The sequence below is a fragment of the Mustela putorius genome, unplaced genomic scaffold, assembly GCF_011764305.1.
Source record: "Mustela putorius furo isolate JIRA1106 unplaced genomic scaffold, ASM1176430v1.1 tig00000095_pilon_pilon_pilon, whole genome shotgun sequence".
NCBI classification, from domain to species: domain Eukaryota; kingdom Metazoa; phylum Chordata; class Mammalia; order Carnivora; family Mustelidae; genus Mustela; species Mustela putorius.
The window spans coordinates 31,468,069-31,485,542 of record NW_025421280.1 but is presented as its reverse complement, the minus strand read 5'-3'; the positions used below and the strand labels follow the sequence as shown (position 1 = coordinate 31,485,542).

At 59.6% G+C, this 17,474-nt stretch overlaps 1 protein-coding gene across 8 annotated transcripts in view; it reads right to left on the bottom strand.

Moving 5' to 3' along the window:
* The window catches only part of ADGRL1 (adhesion G protein-coupled receptor L1), a 44,145-nt gene that overhangs the window by 19,090 nt on the left and 7,581 nt on the right, over positions 1–17,474 (bottom strand). For 5 of the 8 annotated variants that reach the window (XM_045083017.1, XM_045083022.1, XM_004748235.2 and 2 more), the window contains exons 2-4: positions 9,683–9,847; positions 6,212–6,425; positions 2,567–2,676 (exon numbers count right to left, since the gene is read on the bottom strand). In XM_045083017.1, coding sequence (XP_044938952.1) covers positions 2,567–2,676; positions 6,212–6,425; positions 9,683–9,752 — 394 coding nt within the window. In that variant the 5' untranslated portion in view covers positions 9,753–9,847. Of the gene's footprint in view, positions 1–602; positions 1,349–2,566; positions 2,677–6,211; positions 6,426–9,682; positions 9,848–17,474 lie in introns of those variants that run through there. The other 3 variants (XM_013054087.2, XM_013054088.2, XM_045083028.1) reach the window with 2 other exon arrangements.

The window sequence follows — 17,474 nt, the reverse complement described above, 5'->3', positions numbered from 1 at the left end:
TGGCTGCCCAGGCTGCTCCCCCTTCAGGCTCTGTGTCCCTGGCCCCTCAGGAACCTCTGACCAGGGCCTCGCTCTCCTGCCACTGCTCTAGAGGCACAAGCAGGGGTTCTACAGGGGAGAGTTTGGCTTCCTTCCCAGCGCCTCATCCAGGGCCTGGCACACAGGAAGTGCTCAGCGAACACGAACAGTGGGGGACAAGTGAGTGCCCCGCCTCCCTGTTCTCTGGCCTGGCTTCTGTCACCCTTGGAACTCCTTCTTCTGGAACCAGGAGCTACACCCCCTCAGCCCTGGGTTCTGCCTGTTGAAGGCACACATGGCCCCACGGTGTCCCAGATACATTCACTGTGTGTCCTGCCTCCCCCGGGGCTCAGGCTCACTCTCTCTAAGTCAGACTGGGGCTGCCCATCCCCTGGGCCATCCTGGTCTCCATGGGTCACGGCCCCCAGGCCCACACTCAGGGGGTGGGGGTCAGCTTCAGGAGGTCCTATGGCTCTTTCCTCCCTGTGCCCTCTAACTTGTTTCTTGCTTCTTTACCCACACAATGCCAACTTGCTTTGGATTCCACTTGGACCAAGGGATGTTTTTCCCGCCCTTTATCTCACCTGCCTCAGGAGGGTTTGTGATCATCATCTGTCATTCGTTTTGTTTTTCATTTCCAACAGCAATAACTGGTGAAAAATCACTACGAATAGTCACAACAAAAGTGATGACTACCAAGTGCCTCCTGCTTCCTAAGTGATCAAGTGCTAGGTACTTCCCAGGCAGTCTTTCCAGAAACCTGTCTAGACACGGGGAAACAGGCTCAGCGCAGGGAAGCGACACAACGGAGGCCACGCAGTTGGCAAAAGTGGGCACCGTTTCCTTCATATATATTTACGGCCCAGGGTGCAGGAGGAGCTTTCCCCATGTTCTCTCTGCTCCTGGCAGTATCCCCCAGAAGGGACCCTCTCCCAGCATCACAGATGAAGACACGAGCTAAGCTGGCTTGGGCAGGCACCTGTACCATTACTGAGCACATCCTGAACCAGGCTCGGGTCTGGGCGCTGGGGGGTGAGGACAAAGCCTCTGCCCTGGGGAGAGTTTGCATCCAGCACTCGGCCACAGGGAGTGGGCTCCGTGGCCAGCCCTGGGCCAGGCACCTCACACGCGTGTTCTCCTGGCCTCTCGCCTCCTTCTGCAGCAGGTCAGAAAAGTTCAAGTCATTTGCTCAAGTTTCAGACTCAGAAAATCTAAGAGACAGGCCAAGCCTCAAATCCAGCCTGAGTTCCCTGCTGTGCAATGCTCCCAGTCTCCCGCCTCCCGTCCGTGCTGCCCCGGCCATGGGGGTGGGTGGAGAGTGTCCCCAGTGCTGTGGGGAGGCTTCAGGGATCAGATGGGCGTCCCCCTCAGATGGCGGCTGGAGGCCTGAGTTGCTGAAAGGAAAGGGTGAGGAGTAAAAGAAGGTTATGGAAGCACATAAGTGATCCTGTTTCCCCTGGCACGTAGGTCATCACCTGCGAGGAGAAATCAAAGGTTGAGGGGGGAGGCTGGGGTGGGAGGGCAGAGGAGGGAGAGTCACAGGGCCTCCTGCTCCCCTGCCCCTGCCCCCCTCACTCTGGTGGCCCTGCCTCCTCCCCCATCTGCCCGGAGGCCCTGCCTCCAAGTTGGCTACATGAAGCTGGCAGGGAGAGGAGGGAAATGGATGATGGGGAGAAGGGAAGGGGCAGTGAGGGCAGGAAAGAAGGGCCATGTTAAGAGCAGAATGCTGAGGAGGAGAGACCCTGTCTTTGTTGGTTCCCTTTGACTAGATGCAAGAAAGCCAGGCCCCTGGCTCTCCAGATCACCCTCCTCAGGTTTCCTGGGGACCACCCCAGTCCAACATGGCAGCACTTCCCTTGCAGACAGGAAGTGCTATCATGGTAATGGGCACACTAACCAGGAGATAGTATCTGTGGAAGATGCCCCTGGCCCTCCACACCAGATCTGCCGCCAGGCCTCCAAGGGCGCTCTGCCTCTCTGTGGGTTTGGAGTCCCGCTTCCGGGACTGGGAAGTAGCAGGACTGGGAGTACGTGATTGGTGACGGGGACAAGAGAAAGGACAGGGAGCTGAGGAAAGAAGGGAAGTGAGTGAGAGGGAAGAGTGGCTGTGTAAGGGGTGGTCAGAAAGGGAAGGGAGGTAGAGAGGTTGGAGGGCAGCTGGTCCAGGTCCAGGGAACCAGGAGACGGGGAGATGCACCAAGCAAGTTCTGGGGTGTGACTTGAAGGGTGTAAATGAGCCCTTCTACCTATGAAGGGGCAAGGTTAGCAGGCCAGGGTAACAAGAGTGGGAGAAGGTGTCCTGTGGACAGGGACAGAGCCTGGGAGGGTGGGGGTGGAGCAGGGACTGACTGGGGGCAGGGGTCTGGGAGGACACTGTGTGAGGGAGGGAGCAGGCTCTGCTGCCCCGGCTGTGCCTGTCCTAACTTGGCTGTGTGTGTGTGTGTGTGTGTGTGTGTGTGTGTGTGTGTGTAAGGTCAAGGTGTCTCCTCCTCACTTGCTTCTGGGAGGGGGAAGGGCCCGTGTCCGCATGAGGAACAAGATGACTCACTGTAGGGGACACAGTCGTACTGCACCTCCAGGTACTTGTAGGTCCCAGGACAGGGGTCAGGAAAGGCGTCCGAGCCGGCAACCACCACGCACTGGGTGCGGTTGTTACACCTGCAGAGAAGAGATGAGGAGTTAGGAAAAGACCGGCGGGGCAGGGTGGGGGGGTGCACGCAGGGTCAGGAGAGGAATGGGCACCCCCAAGTGGAGACGGAATTGTGGCAACCAAGGCCCGGGACCTGTGGGGACATCATCTTCTGTGTCCTGCCTGCTGTCCCTTTCCCAAGAGCCAGGCTTCTGCTCTTGGCCCCATAGGGCAGCAAGCTCAGGGCGCCCCTGCCCCGTAAACTGCTTCCCCGGCTCCCCGTCCTCACGTCCCAGCCACGTGTCACTGATGCCATTCCGTCCTTGGCATTCTTCCCAAATGGGCTGGAAAGCCCCTCCCTGTTCACCGAAGAGTGAGACGTGAAGCCACGTGTACGAGGCGGCGTCTCTGCCAACACGCTGTTGATGAGAGGCTCACAGTGCCTGCCTGTGTCTCCCTCGGGCCACGCCTTACATGGGTCTCGCACTCTGGGCGGCACTGACTTGAGGACCTGCGGTTAGGACAGTGGCCGTCTCTTCACCTCATGCACAAGCCACTCTCGGTGCCCCCTGGAGACTTGGAGTCCCCACCAACTTCTGGGAGCCTAACTAATGTACAAAGGGAAGCCGACGTATGAACAGAAAGAGGTTTCTCCTGTACTGTCTGTCTCTCCATTCGAGGTCTCTGGGCCCTACCGCAGGCCAGGTCTCGGCGGGGCAGGACATTAATTCATGAGGGTTTGGTCCTACCCACCCACCTCAACGCCCTTAAAACCTGAGCCCTGACCTCTGAAGGTTAAGCCGTGAGTTGCCTGTGACCCAGCAGCTTTGTTCCCCAAGGAAGGGGGAAGCAGCGGCTCAAACCACTGCTTATATGTCAGTGCTCTCAGCGACATCATCTACACAACTGCCAGAGGTAGGAACAGCCCAGGTGTCAGCTGGCAGAAGATGGCTAAGCACAGCATGGTCCATCCACACAGCGGAATATGATCTGACCATTAAAAAGAAGGCTTGGGTGTGCCACGACGTGGACAAACCCGAAGACACCGTGAAGCCAAAGGAGTCAGGCTCCGAAGGCCGCGTTCCGCGATCCTCAGAGGTAATGTCTGGGATGGGTCAGTGCGCAGCGACAGAAAGCGGATCAGTGGCTGCCAGGGGTTGGGGGAGGGGAGCGTGGCAGTCATGGCTCCCGGGAATGGCGTTTCCTGTTGGGGAGATGCTCTGAAACCAAAGGGAGGTGGTGGGTGCGCCACACTGCGAATGTACTAGCCACCGCTGAACTGCTCGCTTTGAAGCGGTGGACATGTTAGGTGAATTTCACCTCAATATCCCGAAGAGAGAACGGCCGGACGCCGCGCGTCCCAGCCTCCCCTGCAGCTGGCAGTACTCGGGACTGAGTTCCGGTGGGGGACGGGGATGAGCCCAAGGTGGCCCGTAGAACGGCTGGGTGCGGGAGCCTCCGAGACAGAGGGAAGCAAGGGCTGAGGATCTTCTCCCCTGTGATGTGGTTTAGGCCAGCCACTCTGCCTGTTCCGGGTGTCTCATCAGAGCAGCAGGGCTGTACCTGAACTAATACAAAGAGCCTCACCTCCAGGCATTAAGATGGCAGAGTGGTGGCCTCTCAGTCCCTGGGCCTCTGGAACTACACGGTTCAGCGCTCCCCCTTTTGGAACCGAGAACCCATGAAAGCCAGAACTGGGCCAGCTGACAGCAGCTGGGGGGACGCTGGGGGGACCATGGAGACCCCGCAGCCCCGAGGCCGGTGCTGAAGGGATGAGGTGGCCAAGGAGAAAGCTGGAGGCAGGAGGTAGGAGGAGAGGGATTCCCGAGGAGGACAGGGCACAGCCTAAGCAAAGGCCGGGAAGCTGGATTAGGGCCGCTCATGCAGGGGGGTCAGGGAAAGGGGAGGAGAGGGAGGCCTGCTGGACAGGTGTGCGTTTGAGGGAGCAAAGGTGGAGGGCAGGGAATGAGGTGGCTCCAGCCTGGCCCACTGGTCTGAGCCACGTGACCACACCTGTCCCCTACCCAAAACTCTCTGGAGACTCTCCGTGACCCTGCCCGGTGACTTATTCTAGAATCCTCTGCCAACATTCGAGGAGCTGCAGAGCTGGCTCCAGCCCTCCTTTCCTTCTTCTGTTCCATGCTCTGGGCCCTGGAGGGAACCTTGCCCTGTCAGGCGTTTAGCAAAAAATGCAGTGAGTGCCTGCTATGTATCTGGCTGGGGACACAGCAGTGACAGACACAGCACACTGTCCCCATGGGGCTGACAGCCCAGTGAGGAAAGACAAACATGATAAAGATGCAAAATATTGGGGCGCCTGGGTGGCTCAGTGGGTTAAGCCACTGCCTTCGGCTCAGGTCATGATCTCAGGGTCCTGGGATCGAGTCCCGCATCAGGCTCTCTGCTCAGCAGAGATCCTGCTTCCTCCTCTCTCTCTCTGCCTGCCTCTCTGCCTACTTGTGATCTCTGTCAAATAAATAAATAAAATCTTTAAAAAAAAAAAAAAAAGATGCAAAATATTCCCCAGAACTAAGGTTGGTGTCAGGGCTAGAAGATAAAGCAGGGAAGGGGCCAGGAAGTTGGGGGGGGGGCGGGGGCTGTGATTTCAGAGACAGGCCTCACTGAGAGGACAGTCAGGTAAGAAAATCCATGGGGAAGGAAAGGGACGAGCCCTGCAGGTGTCAGGAACAGCATTCCAGGCAGGAGGAACAGCCGATGCAAAGACCCAGAGGAGGCCCATAGGGGAGATGCGCCTAAGGAGCTGGCAGGGTGGCTGGAGCCAAGCGAGTGAGGGGGAGCATGGAGACAGGGAGCACCAGGAGCAGAGCACAGGGCCCAGGGAAGGGCCTTGTGGGCCTCAGGGGAAAGGCTTCTGCTCTGAGTAAGGGGGGTGTCCCCGCTCAGGTGTCCACAAGCACCCCCTGGCTGCTGTGGTAAGAACAGCCCGTGGCGGGCAAGACGGGGCAGAAGGTAGTACAGCGACCCCAGGGGAAGCCCACGGCAGAAGGGGCGGTTAAATCGGGGGGGGGGGGGGGGGCGTGTATGGTGAAGGAAGAGCCAACCAGCTCCGCGGCGCCGGCAGTGGGTGTGAGGAAGCCTTCTGCAGCTTTGCACGTGAGATGCCTCTGCCTGGCATTCCCCCCACACTCACACACAGCCTCACACACAGGTGCTCACTTTGTCTCCGATGCTCACGTGCAATTGTGTGTGTTGAGACTGTCACTTCCTCTGGGCAGCCTGCATGACCTCTGGGCTCTCCCTCGGCTCCCATGACACCTCCACCCTGTCACGCTATTGCTTCTACACTGCCGAGACCTCCACTTCCTCCCCCACGAATCCTGGAACGAGCTTCTGGAGGTACCTAGTGGGTGCAGGCTGCCGGGGAAAGGGGGCTGGGTCTCCCTGGCTGTTTGCATGGGACCTGGCACCTAGCAGGTGCTCAGGAAATGGGCTGGACTCATAGAAGGAAGAGGGAGGGGGAACAGGGTGCCCGGGCCAGGGGGCATGTGGAGGACAGGCATTTATCCAGGGTCCCCAGGAGCCCGGTGGGCTGGGGCCCCTCACCTCTGTGACATGATCTTGAAGGCATCGGGCAGGTAGCACTGCACATTCTCCATCTGGAAAGGGTCCGCGTCGCAGATCTTGTCATCTGTGCGCCCGTAGTTGGCGTTCTCCACCATGATGACGTCGCTGCCTGGGCACCGCAGCTCGATGGGGTAGCCTTCGCACGCCAGCTCCCGGCGCATCAGTCCAAATGGGAGCCCGGCCCGGCTCAGGCCTATGGGGAGGGAAGACCCCACTAAGGAAATGCGCCCCCCCCCCCCCCCCAGCTTGGCTCTATCCAGGACGCAGGCTGCACAGACCTCAGGTCTTTCATCTATAAGATGGGCTTCTCGGTGTGCCCACCTGTGCGGTAAGGTCTTTGCCCTTGGCTCGGAGGTGCCTCTGAGCACTGGGGGTGTCCTGCCTGCCGAGCATCTGTCTGCCTGGGGGCCTTGGGCCAGGCCAGATGGTCTACACACCTGTGATGGGTTGAACTGTGTCCTCCCCACCTCAAATTCATATGCTAAAGTTCCAATCCCTCATGCCTCAGAGTGGGACCAAATTTGAAACGGGTGATCAAGTTAAAATGAGGCCGTTAAGGTAGGGCCTAATCCAATATGACCAGTGTCCTTATAAGAAGGGGAAATTTGGACACAGAGACACACACAAAGGAAGATGGTGTGGAGAAAGAGGGGCAGCTGCCAGCCTGGAACAGCAACTTCCCTCTCGGCCCTCAGAGGGAGCCAACCCTGCTGATGACTTGATCTTGAACTCCCAGCCCCTAGAACTGTAGGGCATTCAATTCTGTTGTCCAAGTCACCCAGCCTGCGGTCCTTTGTTACAGTGGCCCTAGCAAAGGAGCACACTGACAACCTGAGTAGGAGCTTTTGGGTATCAGTTGACCCCCGGAAGGGCTGGGGACTGAGGCTGGTCCTGTGGGTGGTCACCCAGGTCTACATGAGTGAGCCCCAGTGAAGACTCTGGACCCCGGGGCCCAGGAGCACGTCCCAGGTTGGCAGTACACTGCACATATCACGCAGCATCGTAAGTGAGGAGGCACTGCCCACAGCTCCACAGGCAGGGACCCGCGGGAAGTCAGGGCAGGGGACCCTCCTGGACCCTGGCCCATGCACCTCGTCCCTCAGCTGATTTTATCTATAACTGTTCACCCGAGTATAACAGTGTTGAGGAATTCTGGGAGTGCTTCTAGGGAATCATCCAATCCGAGGGTGGTCTAAAGGACTCCCGAACTTACAACTGGTGTCAGAAGCGAGGGTGGTCTTGGGTGCCTCTCTAACTTCATGTCACCCCATGCAAGCGGGAGAGATGGCTTGGGAGGAAAGGCTCTCCTATTCTGAAAGAACCCACGGCACCTGGCCTTGCCGCTCCTTGGCCAGGCACATCAGAGGGGCCAGAGCGTCTCAGTGTGGCTGGGGGTTGGTGGGGGGGGGGAGTGTGCCAGCGGGACCAACGGCACACAGCGGCTGGTTGGGAATGCAGCTCCTGGCTCCCTGCCCCAGGCTTGCTGAGTCAGCATTTCCAGGGAGAAACCAGGCCCCTCGGACGGACCTATGTGCCCGCCCCCACGATTCTGACGCGCACTCAATTTGGACAGCCTCCTCAGCCTCTGTTCCCAGTCTGTGAGATCAGCACTGACAGCCCAGGGCTAGGCCTCGAGGAGTCCGTGTGCTACAGAATGTTCCCGAAGAAAGCACTGAGCATGGTGCCCTGCGTGGCGAGGGTTAGCGTGACAATGGAAGAACAAGCCCAGGGCGGCTGCACAGTTCCACGTCCGTCCCCATCCCATGCCCTGTGAGGACCAACAGCCCCGGCTCAGGCCCCAGAGGGCGGGGTTTAAACCAACCGCCTCTGCGGCCCCTGTCCCTCCCTTCGGAGCTGCTGCTCCCTCCTCAGCACTGGGGTGGCTGCAGCAGGTGTGAGTGCCCCTGACCAGTTACACTTGGACAAAGGCCCAAAGGAGGCAATGAGGTGGCAGGCGCGAAGTACGACTATCCTTAAGATCATCAAGGGCCGCCTGGGTGGCTCGGGCAGCTAAGTGTCTGCCTTGGGCTCTGGTCATGATCTCAGGGTCCTGGAGTCGAGTCCCGCATTGGGCTCCACGTTCAACGGGGAGTCTGCTTGAGATTCTCTCCCCTCCCACTCGTGTTCTCTTTCTCAAATAAATAAATAACATCTTTAAAAAAATACTTATTGAGGCAGCCGGTCTCTACAGGACAGAGTGGGCTCCGCAGGGGCCACACCCACCAGATCAGCCACCTTTCCAGGCACTGGTTCCCAGCCAGGCCTCGCAGGGTGCAGGGGGGAGTGGGGACATGCAGGGGGACTTACAGGCTCTGAGGCGTGCACTGTGGCTCGTGGGTACAGAGAAGGAGCGCTGCCCTGGGCAGCAGTGCCAAGCAGACCCCTTTCGGAGATCTGCTCCCTCCACCATCAGGTAGGGGGCCCCAGGGGGATGCCAGCCAGGTCCCCGGGGTTTTCTGGGGTGAGTTGAGTCTCACTAGGGGGAAAGTATTACATGTGTTCCTCTAGCACCATCTGCTTCCACAGCTAATTTTAGTCCTTCCCGGGCCTGGGAGGGAGGCTGGGGGTGGAGGGTTGGCTCAGATGGGTCTGGGGGTGGAAGTGGCCCCTCCCGGCCCAGCTAGGGCGGTGGGGCAGGACCTGGATGTGCAGATAACGTGGGCACTGGGAGAGCAGAGGGTGCCAAGATGGCCAGAGTAGTGCCAAGGGCCTGGTGCCTGGCTGAACAATGCCCCCTCTGCCTTCGTGGCTTTTGGGAGCATCGGGCTACATGAAGGGACACTGGAGAGCAGAGTCCACCAACAGTGTGCTCTTGAGACAGAGCTGGGGGGTGCCGTCTGGGGACATGCCCAAGGTTAGGGGCAAGGCCAGCAGGCCCCTTCTTCCCGCCTCTCCTTTTGCCCTGCCCTGGCCCCTGCCTGGGCCTGCCACGGGGACCGTAATTGAGTAATTGGTGGCGGTGGGCGGGCAAGCTGGGGGCACTAATTGTTGCATGTGCAGGATCCTGGGGCCGGCATAGGGCCGAGCCGGGTAATTAGTTGTTTTTAAATAAACGTCGGCGGGCATGCTTTAATTAAGCCTTCTTCCCAGTGAGAGCCTCAGAGATGTAATCACAGAGAGAGACACGCACATAAGACAGAGGAGTCTCGGCTCACCGGGAAGGCAAGTCCTGGTCCCAGGAGGCCACAGCCCTGCATCCCAGGCTCCAGGACCCCTGGCAGGAGGGGGCCTGCTGCCCCAGGTGTTGGGGGTAAGGGGCCAGCCCAGGGACCCCTCAGTGGTGCTGGGAAGTGCGATGACCAAGTTTTCTTCCGGCTCGGTTCCGCTGCGGTCCGGGGCGAGCTGGGGACCGTGGCTCTTCCCCAAGCGGATGGGAGGCGTTTCAGCATTCTCTCTGGCCTCCCAGCTGCCGTTTGCGCAAGGCTCCCGCCCAGCCCCAGCGGCACCTACCTTGGGTGGCCGAAGTGACAAGGACGCCGGTGATGCAGAGGCTCCAGAGCACTGCGGCCAGACGGGCCATGGCGGCAGCCGGGGGCGTGTTCGGGGTGCTCAGTGTCCTGTGCCGGGGGCCTTGCCCCACATCAGCAGGTGGGCACCACGGCCTGGCCCACCAGCCTGGGGGAGAACAGGGAGAGTAAGGCGGGGCAGGCTCCCAGCAGGCCCAGGAGGAGGGGTGTTGGGGCCGGTCCCCTCTCCTCCTGCTGGCGGCTGAGGGCTGCCACCCCATGGTCCCTGACAGAGGCCACTCAAGGTACCTCCCCCAAGCCAGCTGTGGGGACTGAAGCTGCACCCCTCCAGGCCCTCTGTCTTACACTAACTCCCACCCCTGGACGGCAGACAGACCCACCCACTGGGCGCGCTGGACCGAAGAGGACCTCCTGGAAGCTCCTCCTGTGGTCTCACAGCATCCCCCCACCCCGAAATCCCCTCCCCCAGAGCAGGGCCAGCTCACCAGGATATCATGGCTGTGAAGGGCCCACCCGCACCCAGGCAGGCCTCAGACCCTCTAGCATGGGAGATAAAGGCCTTCTGGAAGCTTCTTCTCCATCCCCAAATCCCAACCCTGCCCACTTGTCTCCCTGACCTGGCTTCCTCACCCAGCACTAGTGCTGGGGCGAGGGTGCCCAGGCATCCTGGCCTTGAATGGCAACCTCCCCGACGCCCGCCCCCAGCCCTTGCTTCCTGTCTCTCCAGCTCTGGTAGCTAATTAGAATCCAGCTGGCTGGCGCCACAGATCAGGGACCAGGGACAACTGAGTCCCCTCTTTCCCCTTTGGGGGACTCTCGAGGTAAGCTGGAGACAGGCAGGCGCGGGTAAGGGAGGGGTGTGCGGTCCCCAAGGGGGCCGGAGTGGGGGCTGGCGTTGTGTGCCCTCCCCTGCAGTCCTCCCACACATCTGCCTGTCCCTGGGCCCTGCCGCTCCGCGGGCACAGGGCTCCGTTCTGACCCATTTCCTCCATTCTTGGCCGCTCCTCCCTTCTCCCTTCTGGTCTCCCCTGGATGTGCTCAGAGTTGCAAACCCAGATCTCTGCCCTCAGCTTTATCTGCACCGTGGTTCTCATGGTGGCCCTGGCCCAGTGGCACCAGCCCGGCCATGAACTTCTACAAACATTCTCTGGGGAGGGCCAGCACCCATGTTTTAACCAGCCCTCCAGCGTGTGAACAACCACGTGGCTCTGTCTTCTCTAGCTGCCACCCCAGTTTGTCCCACGGTTTTAATGCCATCGACCAATAAATACCTCCCACAGCTCTTATTTTCTGTTTGGAATCTCTCAGCAGAGTCCCAGGCACTGTTTTTCCCTACCAGATGAAAGCCCCTCCACCAGCACCATCAGCTCCCTGATCCCGTTTCTGCTCAGGCCACTACTGCCTCCTGCTATTCCTTGACCACACCGACCCCTGCCCCAAGGCCTTTGCACTTGCCAGTTTCTCCATATGTATCTTCTGCCCAACAGTCACCCATAAAGCTGATGCCCCTGGGCTCCTTTACACCTTTGCTGAAATATAACTATTCAGGGGCACCTGGGTGGCTCACTCAGTTCAGGTCATGATCCCAGCGTCTGGGATCAAGCCCCCGATGGGCTCCCAGCTCAGCACGGAGTTGGCTTCTCCCTCTCCCTCCCCCCTGCGCATGCCTTCGCTACCTCTCTCTGTCCATCACGCTCTCTCTCAAATAAATAAAATATTTTTAAAAAAGTAACTATTTGTTTTTTGCATGGGACGGACCCTGACAGACAGGAATCACGGGACTGCTTTGCTCACAGCTAGCCTCAGCTTCTAGAATAGGCCTGGCACACAGCAATGTATTCGTTGAATCTCAGACCCCAAACCTTGTAATCCATCCCGATTCCTCACCCTTCCTCACCTCTCCCCTTCGTAAGCTCCACCAGCAAGTCCTGATGGCTTTGCCTCCAGAGCACCTTGCCAACCTGCCCACTTGTGGCCCCCATGCCCCCATCTAGGACCGAACCACCACCCTGCCACACCATGCTTGTCTCGGCCTCCCTCCCTCCACGCCTGCCCTCCACTCAGCTTGGGGGGGGGGGTCACTGAATGACGCAGATCCGAGTGTTAACCTTCCCCTCGGCGCTCCCCTGGGGTCTGCATTCCTTACCAGGGCCGCAAGGCCACCGGTGACCTGACACCACCCTGCTCTGTAACCAGCCAGCCTCCTCCAGTTCCTAGGAGGCTCTAGCTTCCTCCCCCTCTCCTCGCCGCCCCCCGACCCCTGGCTTTCCTGGGCTGCTCTCTCTGGCTGGAATGTTCTCCCAGGATCCTCGTACACCTGCTATGGCTTCCCACAGGTCAGCACTCAACTCCAAGGCCACGCCAACAGAGCAACCTACCCCGACCTCCCCAAGCGTCCCTGCTGTTCCCACCTACCATCCTGATTTACAGCTTTCAGCCACACCTGAAGTTACCTTTAGGATATCAGCAGGTCTGGGGTCAACCTTCCCTACTAGACCATAAGCTCCTGGAGGGCAGGGACTTGGACAGGTTCTCAAGACACAGAAGTGGGAGGAGCACGCTCCCGCGCAGGACACCCCCTCCCAGGCCTCAGACTCCGCTTGCTGTATGGCAAGGGACAGTGTGGCCAGCATGCCTGCGCCCTCCCACCCCCAGCCTTCAGGAAGCACCCCCTCCTCCTGCCTCGCCCCACAACCCGGACCAGGCATGGCCTGCGGCACTCTGGACTCCGGCTCCTTTTATATTATTTCACAGTCCTATGTTGTGGGGGGCTGGGGCTTCCTCATTGCCCCTTCCCCACCTCAGCTCCCACCCACAGTCAGGCTCAGGAGGGGTGCTGACCCTCCACGAACAGACACAACCCCCCTCCCCGGCTCTCCCCAGGGCTCTCCAACTAGTTAGCGGCTGGTTAATGCTGGCAAGGCTGCCGGATGCCAGGCTCTGGGGGCAGCCAAGCCACAGGGGTCTGGATCCAATTCTGCCATTCACAAGTGGTGTGAACTTGAGCTGGTCCTTCCCCTGCTGCCCAACCTCAGTTCCCTCTGTGCCTCAAACCAGCAGGGTTCTGGTAAGGACAGCAGTCTGCACAAGTGACAGGCCAGCCTGGAACCCATCCGAGGGCGCTGTCTGCAGCGTGGTACGAGTCAGGGCCCAGGCAGCATGAATCTGAGGGCAGTGGCTCTTCTCCCTCCTCCGGGCTGCGCCCGGACCCAGGACACTGCGACCTCAGGTGGAGTCCCCAGACCTCTTCGCCACCCCCACTCCTTCCCAGCGGTCTAACTGGCCTCCTGGCTGTAGACATCGTCTATCCTGTGATGACTGCCACACTGCAGGGCCAGCCCCGCTTCTCTCCTCACTGTCTACCGTCTACACCTCCCTCAGGTCTCCAAATTACCTTCGGCCTGACCAGACTAAAACAAAGTCCCCACCCAGCATCCCCCCAGGTCCTTGGGCTGCAGCCCCAGGAGTTAAAGTTCGTGGCTCCTCTCTCCCTCTCTCCGACGTCCAGTTTAGGAGTAAGTCCTGGGTCTGCACCTCCGGGTCACGCCCGTGTCTGTCTGTCCCCAGCAGCTGCCGTCTCGACAGCCCTGACCTCCCCCCAGCAGCACCCCGCCCTTCTTGCTCCTGTGCTCTGGGCTCCCCACTGGCAGCCAGAGAGGCATTTAAAAAATTATGGTATAATAGATACATAACATAAAATGTGTCATTTTAACCGTTCTTATGTGTATTATCCAGTGGCATTAACTGTCTTCTCTGTGCTGGGCCACCCCAATGACGGTCTATTTCCAAAACTCTGTTATCGCCCCAGACAGGACTCTGGCCTCAGGAGCAGCCCCCTCCTGTTCCCGTGCCCCCACCCCTGGCAACAACCGGTCTCCCTAGGGACCTCATCTGCATGGAGTCTGCCAGTGCTTACCCCTCCACGGCTGGCTTCCTTCACTCAAGGCCCATCCACACCATCACCTAGGGCGGCAGCACACCATCCCTCTTCAGGGCCAAGTAATATTCCCCCACGAGGATTGCTGGCATCTTGTTCAGCCATTCATTGTTTGAGGACCCTGAGCTGTTTCCTGGGGGGAGGGGCGCGTGCTTTTAAAGACCTCTTGACACTCCGTCCCATCTACGGCCCTGCCATGGCTCCAGCTCCCCCGTCTGTGAGGCCACGCAGAATCCCAGCCTATGTCCCTGTCTCTGTGGCCCTTAGATCTCAGCTCAGATGTGCCCTCCTCAGAGATGCGGGGGGCGCTGCCCCCAGACTGTTTCAGCCTCCGCTGTGGTCAGTGCCTGCCTGTCCAGCTCCCCACCGATCCCGGAACCTCCTCTTGGTAAAATGGGGGTACCGCACAGGGCAGCTGCATGACAAGATGAACTCACTCATGTGACACGCAGGGCTGTGGCTGACATGTAGTGACGGCAAAGTGTCCCCCGCAGCAGCTGTCACTACCATCACCACTGATCACGTCACTGCCTTGTGACTCGACTTGCCCCCTTGGGATTTCCTTTGCACCCCCAGGCCCCCAGAAAAATGGACGATCCCAAGCCCATCTCCGGGCACCCAGATACATAGGCATCTTCAGACAAATCTTTACTGAATGAACGTAAGGTGACAGTGCTGGGAGCAGCTGGAGACAGGTGTTTGTGACCTCCGGGCCAAGTCTGACCTACACAGCCCAGGCGCCATCACTTCAGGGGTACAGAGAGTGCTCCCCTCGGGCTACCCCCTGCTCCCTGAAGGCCCGGCCCCAGACCAGCTCCCCGCAGAAAGCCCCAGGTGCCCCAGAACCTGGCCCCATCTTGGGGCTGGAGTACGAGGAGCCAGGCAGGACCTCTGTCCCCTCCTCTCTCCTCCAGGCCTGCCCCCTGGTGCCCACCTAAGTGGGCACCTAAGTGGGGGGGGCAAGGTCTGATGTGGGCAAATGGCAGTCATACCCTGGGAGGCCTGAGCCTGCCTATTCCCGAGGCCTCGGGAGAGGTGTTATGGATTGAACTGCCCCTCCCCCCAAAGATATGTCGGAGTCCTATTCTCCAGCACCTCAGAATGGGACCTTATTTGGTCTTTAAAAAGGTAATCAAGTTAAAATGAGGCCATTAAGGTGACCCCTAGTCCAGTATGAGTGGTGTCTTTATAAAAAGGAGATATTTAGACACAGACAACACACAGGGAAGGCGCTACAGAGGATGGAGGCAGAGGTCGGGCAATGCAGCCACAAGCTAAGGATTGCCAGCGAACCCCCAGAAGCTACGCGACAGGCATGGGGCAGACCCCTCCAGAGCCTCCAGAAGGAACCAGCCCCACCCACACTCTGACCTTGGAATTCTGGCCTCCGGAACTAGGACAGTGAGTTTCTGTTATTAAAGCCGTCCAGTCTGGGGTACTTTCTCACAGCAGCCCTAGCAAACTCACATGGGGGTTCAGGACAAACGGTGGGCCGGGAGGCAGAGATGGGGACAGGGCGGAGCTGCAAACCTTGGGAGCCTCACACAGACTATGGCACTGGGAGGCCTGCTGGAGCTCTAGTCCTGGAAGCTCCCGTGGCACCAGGGGCAGTGGCTGACACCTCGGTGCCCATCACAAGCACTGCAAACACATAGTTCATTTAACCCAGAGGAACTTGGTACGTGGGGCTGGGGGAGGGGGCACAGGGATGGGGGAGAGGCACACACCTACATCTAACAGAGGAGGAATATGAGGACCCAGGGGCATCAAAGTGATGAGGGGACTTTGAACCCAGGCAGCCTGGCCCCGCAGGTTGGGCTGGGGAGCCCCTGGTGGCCGGGAGAGTCCCCTCCTCCAGCCAACCCCACCGCTGTGTGTGTGACAGCAGCGCCGGAGCTGGGCACACCCAGCGCCACTGCCCCCACAGGGCCAGATGAACCCGCACCTGCGTCTGTTCCCACCTCAAGCCTCAGTAGACTTGGGTGACCCTAACTGAATGCCTGGAAAATCGGGCTTACTGCCTCCCCATGGAGGGGGACTAGAGCCCAGGCATGTCCAACCCCCAGGTCATGTGGACAGTCCACCAGCCCCACCCACACCCGCCTCTGTTTGCTCCTGAGCCCCATGTCAGTGTCAAGTTAAGGGGGCATGTAGCACGGGCCCTGGGGGCGGGTAACATGGCCCAGGCTCTGTCCTCAGGTGCCCTTAAATGGGGCCAGGGTAGGTGACAGGAGGAGAACCAGCTGCTGGAGGAGAGAGGGCGCCTCCAGTCTGCCCTAGAGTGCAGTTGCCATGGCAACTCTCTGCTCGAGTGGGTGGGAGTCTGAATGCCTGGGGGGGCGGGCACCAGCAGAGGGGGCTCTGGGCCCCTCACAGCGGAGCCCCACCACACAAGTCTCCTGCTTCTGGCCCCAAAACTAGCAGCCTGAGAGACCAGTGCCACAAGCCTGCCTCCTCCAGGAAGCCCTCAGGAAATGGCAGAGTAAGGAAGCAGCTGGCCAGGGCACCTGGGTAGCTCAGTAGGTTAAGTGACTGCTTTCAGCTCAGGTCACGATCCCAGGGTCCTGGGATGGAGCCCCAAGTCGAGTTCTCTGCTCAGCAGGGAGCCTGCTTCTCCCTCTCCCTCTGCCTGCCACTCCCCTGCTTGTGTGCTCTCTCTCCCTCTGTCTCTGTCAAATAAATAAATAAAATCTTAAAAGAAAGTTTAAAAAAAAAAAAAGATGCAGCAGGTCCTGGGGAAAGGGCCTCCCAGGTCTGAATCTGCTTTGTGGCCTCGGGCTTAGCTCTTGGCCGTTCTCAAGTCTGTTTCGCCGCCTCGCCTCAGGGACGAACATACAAACCTCACAGAGGTGGAAGGAGAGCCTGGGCAGTGCCCTGTGCGCAGCCCTCCTCTGCGAAGGGCCCTGCGGGCTCAGAGACCACAGAGTCCTCCCCAGACCTTCCACTCCAGCCCCACCTCCTGCAGCGGGCAGCCCAGTCCTCCCAAGTGCCCCCTCTGGACCCCTCTCTCCTTCTCACCCTCATATCAAACCACGGCAGCTCCTGCAGCCCCTCCTGCCGAATCTGCTCACCTCCCACTCCCTCCCTGGTCCAGCACCATCACCTGCCCCCTGGTCAGACCCGGCGCTCCCTCAGGTCTCCAGCCCTTGCTGCCCACAGCCTGATCGTCCCAGAGCAGCCAGAGGGCGCCAGTGAGCATCCGGGTCAGGGCACAGCCCTCCTCTGCTGGGAACCTTCTGAGACTCCCACCTCACTCAGAGCAAAAGCCCATGTCCTCCTGGGGCCCATTCCTGCCCTCAGCTCCTCCCACTCTCCTCCTTGCTCACTCACTCAGCCCCGGTTCCTAGAGGAAACCATCAGGCACCTGATGGTCCCATCTCAGGGCCTTTGCACAGGTGGTTCCCTCCTCCCCAGATCCCCACACCGCTTCTCCCTTGTCTCCCCAAGGCACCACCTGCTCAGGGAGGCCCTGCTGCTCCTAGCACTCCTCCATCCTATCCTGGCTTTTTTTCTGCATGGCACCCATTACTGGCATGCCAGCCATGATTTTACTATCTGCTATCTTCCTCCCACCACATGTCAGTGCCACAGGGTGGGGCTTGTCTGATTTGTCCGCTTTAAAAGGTCACTCCGGCTGCCCAGTGGCACTGGACCACAGTGGGGTGGGAGCCATTCGAAGCAGCCGCTTTCTGCTGAGGCCTCCTCCCTGGTCTCCCCCATCCATCTGCCTCTCCCACCCCATGTGCTCTCCATCCAGCGCAAGTGATCTTTGTAAAATGAAAACCCAACCCTGTCCCTTCCCGCCTACCACCCTCCATGGCTCCCTATTGTCTCAGAT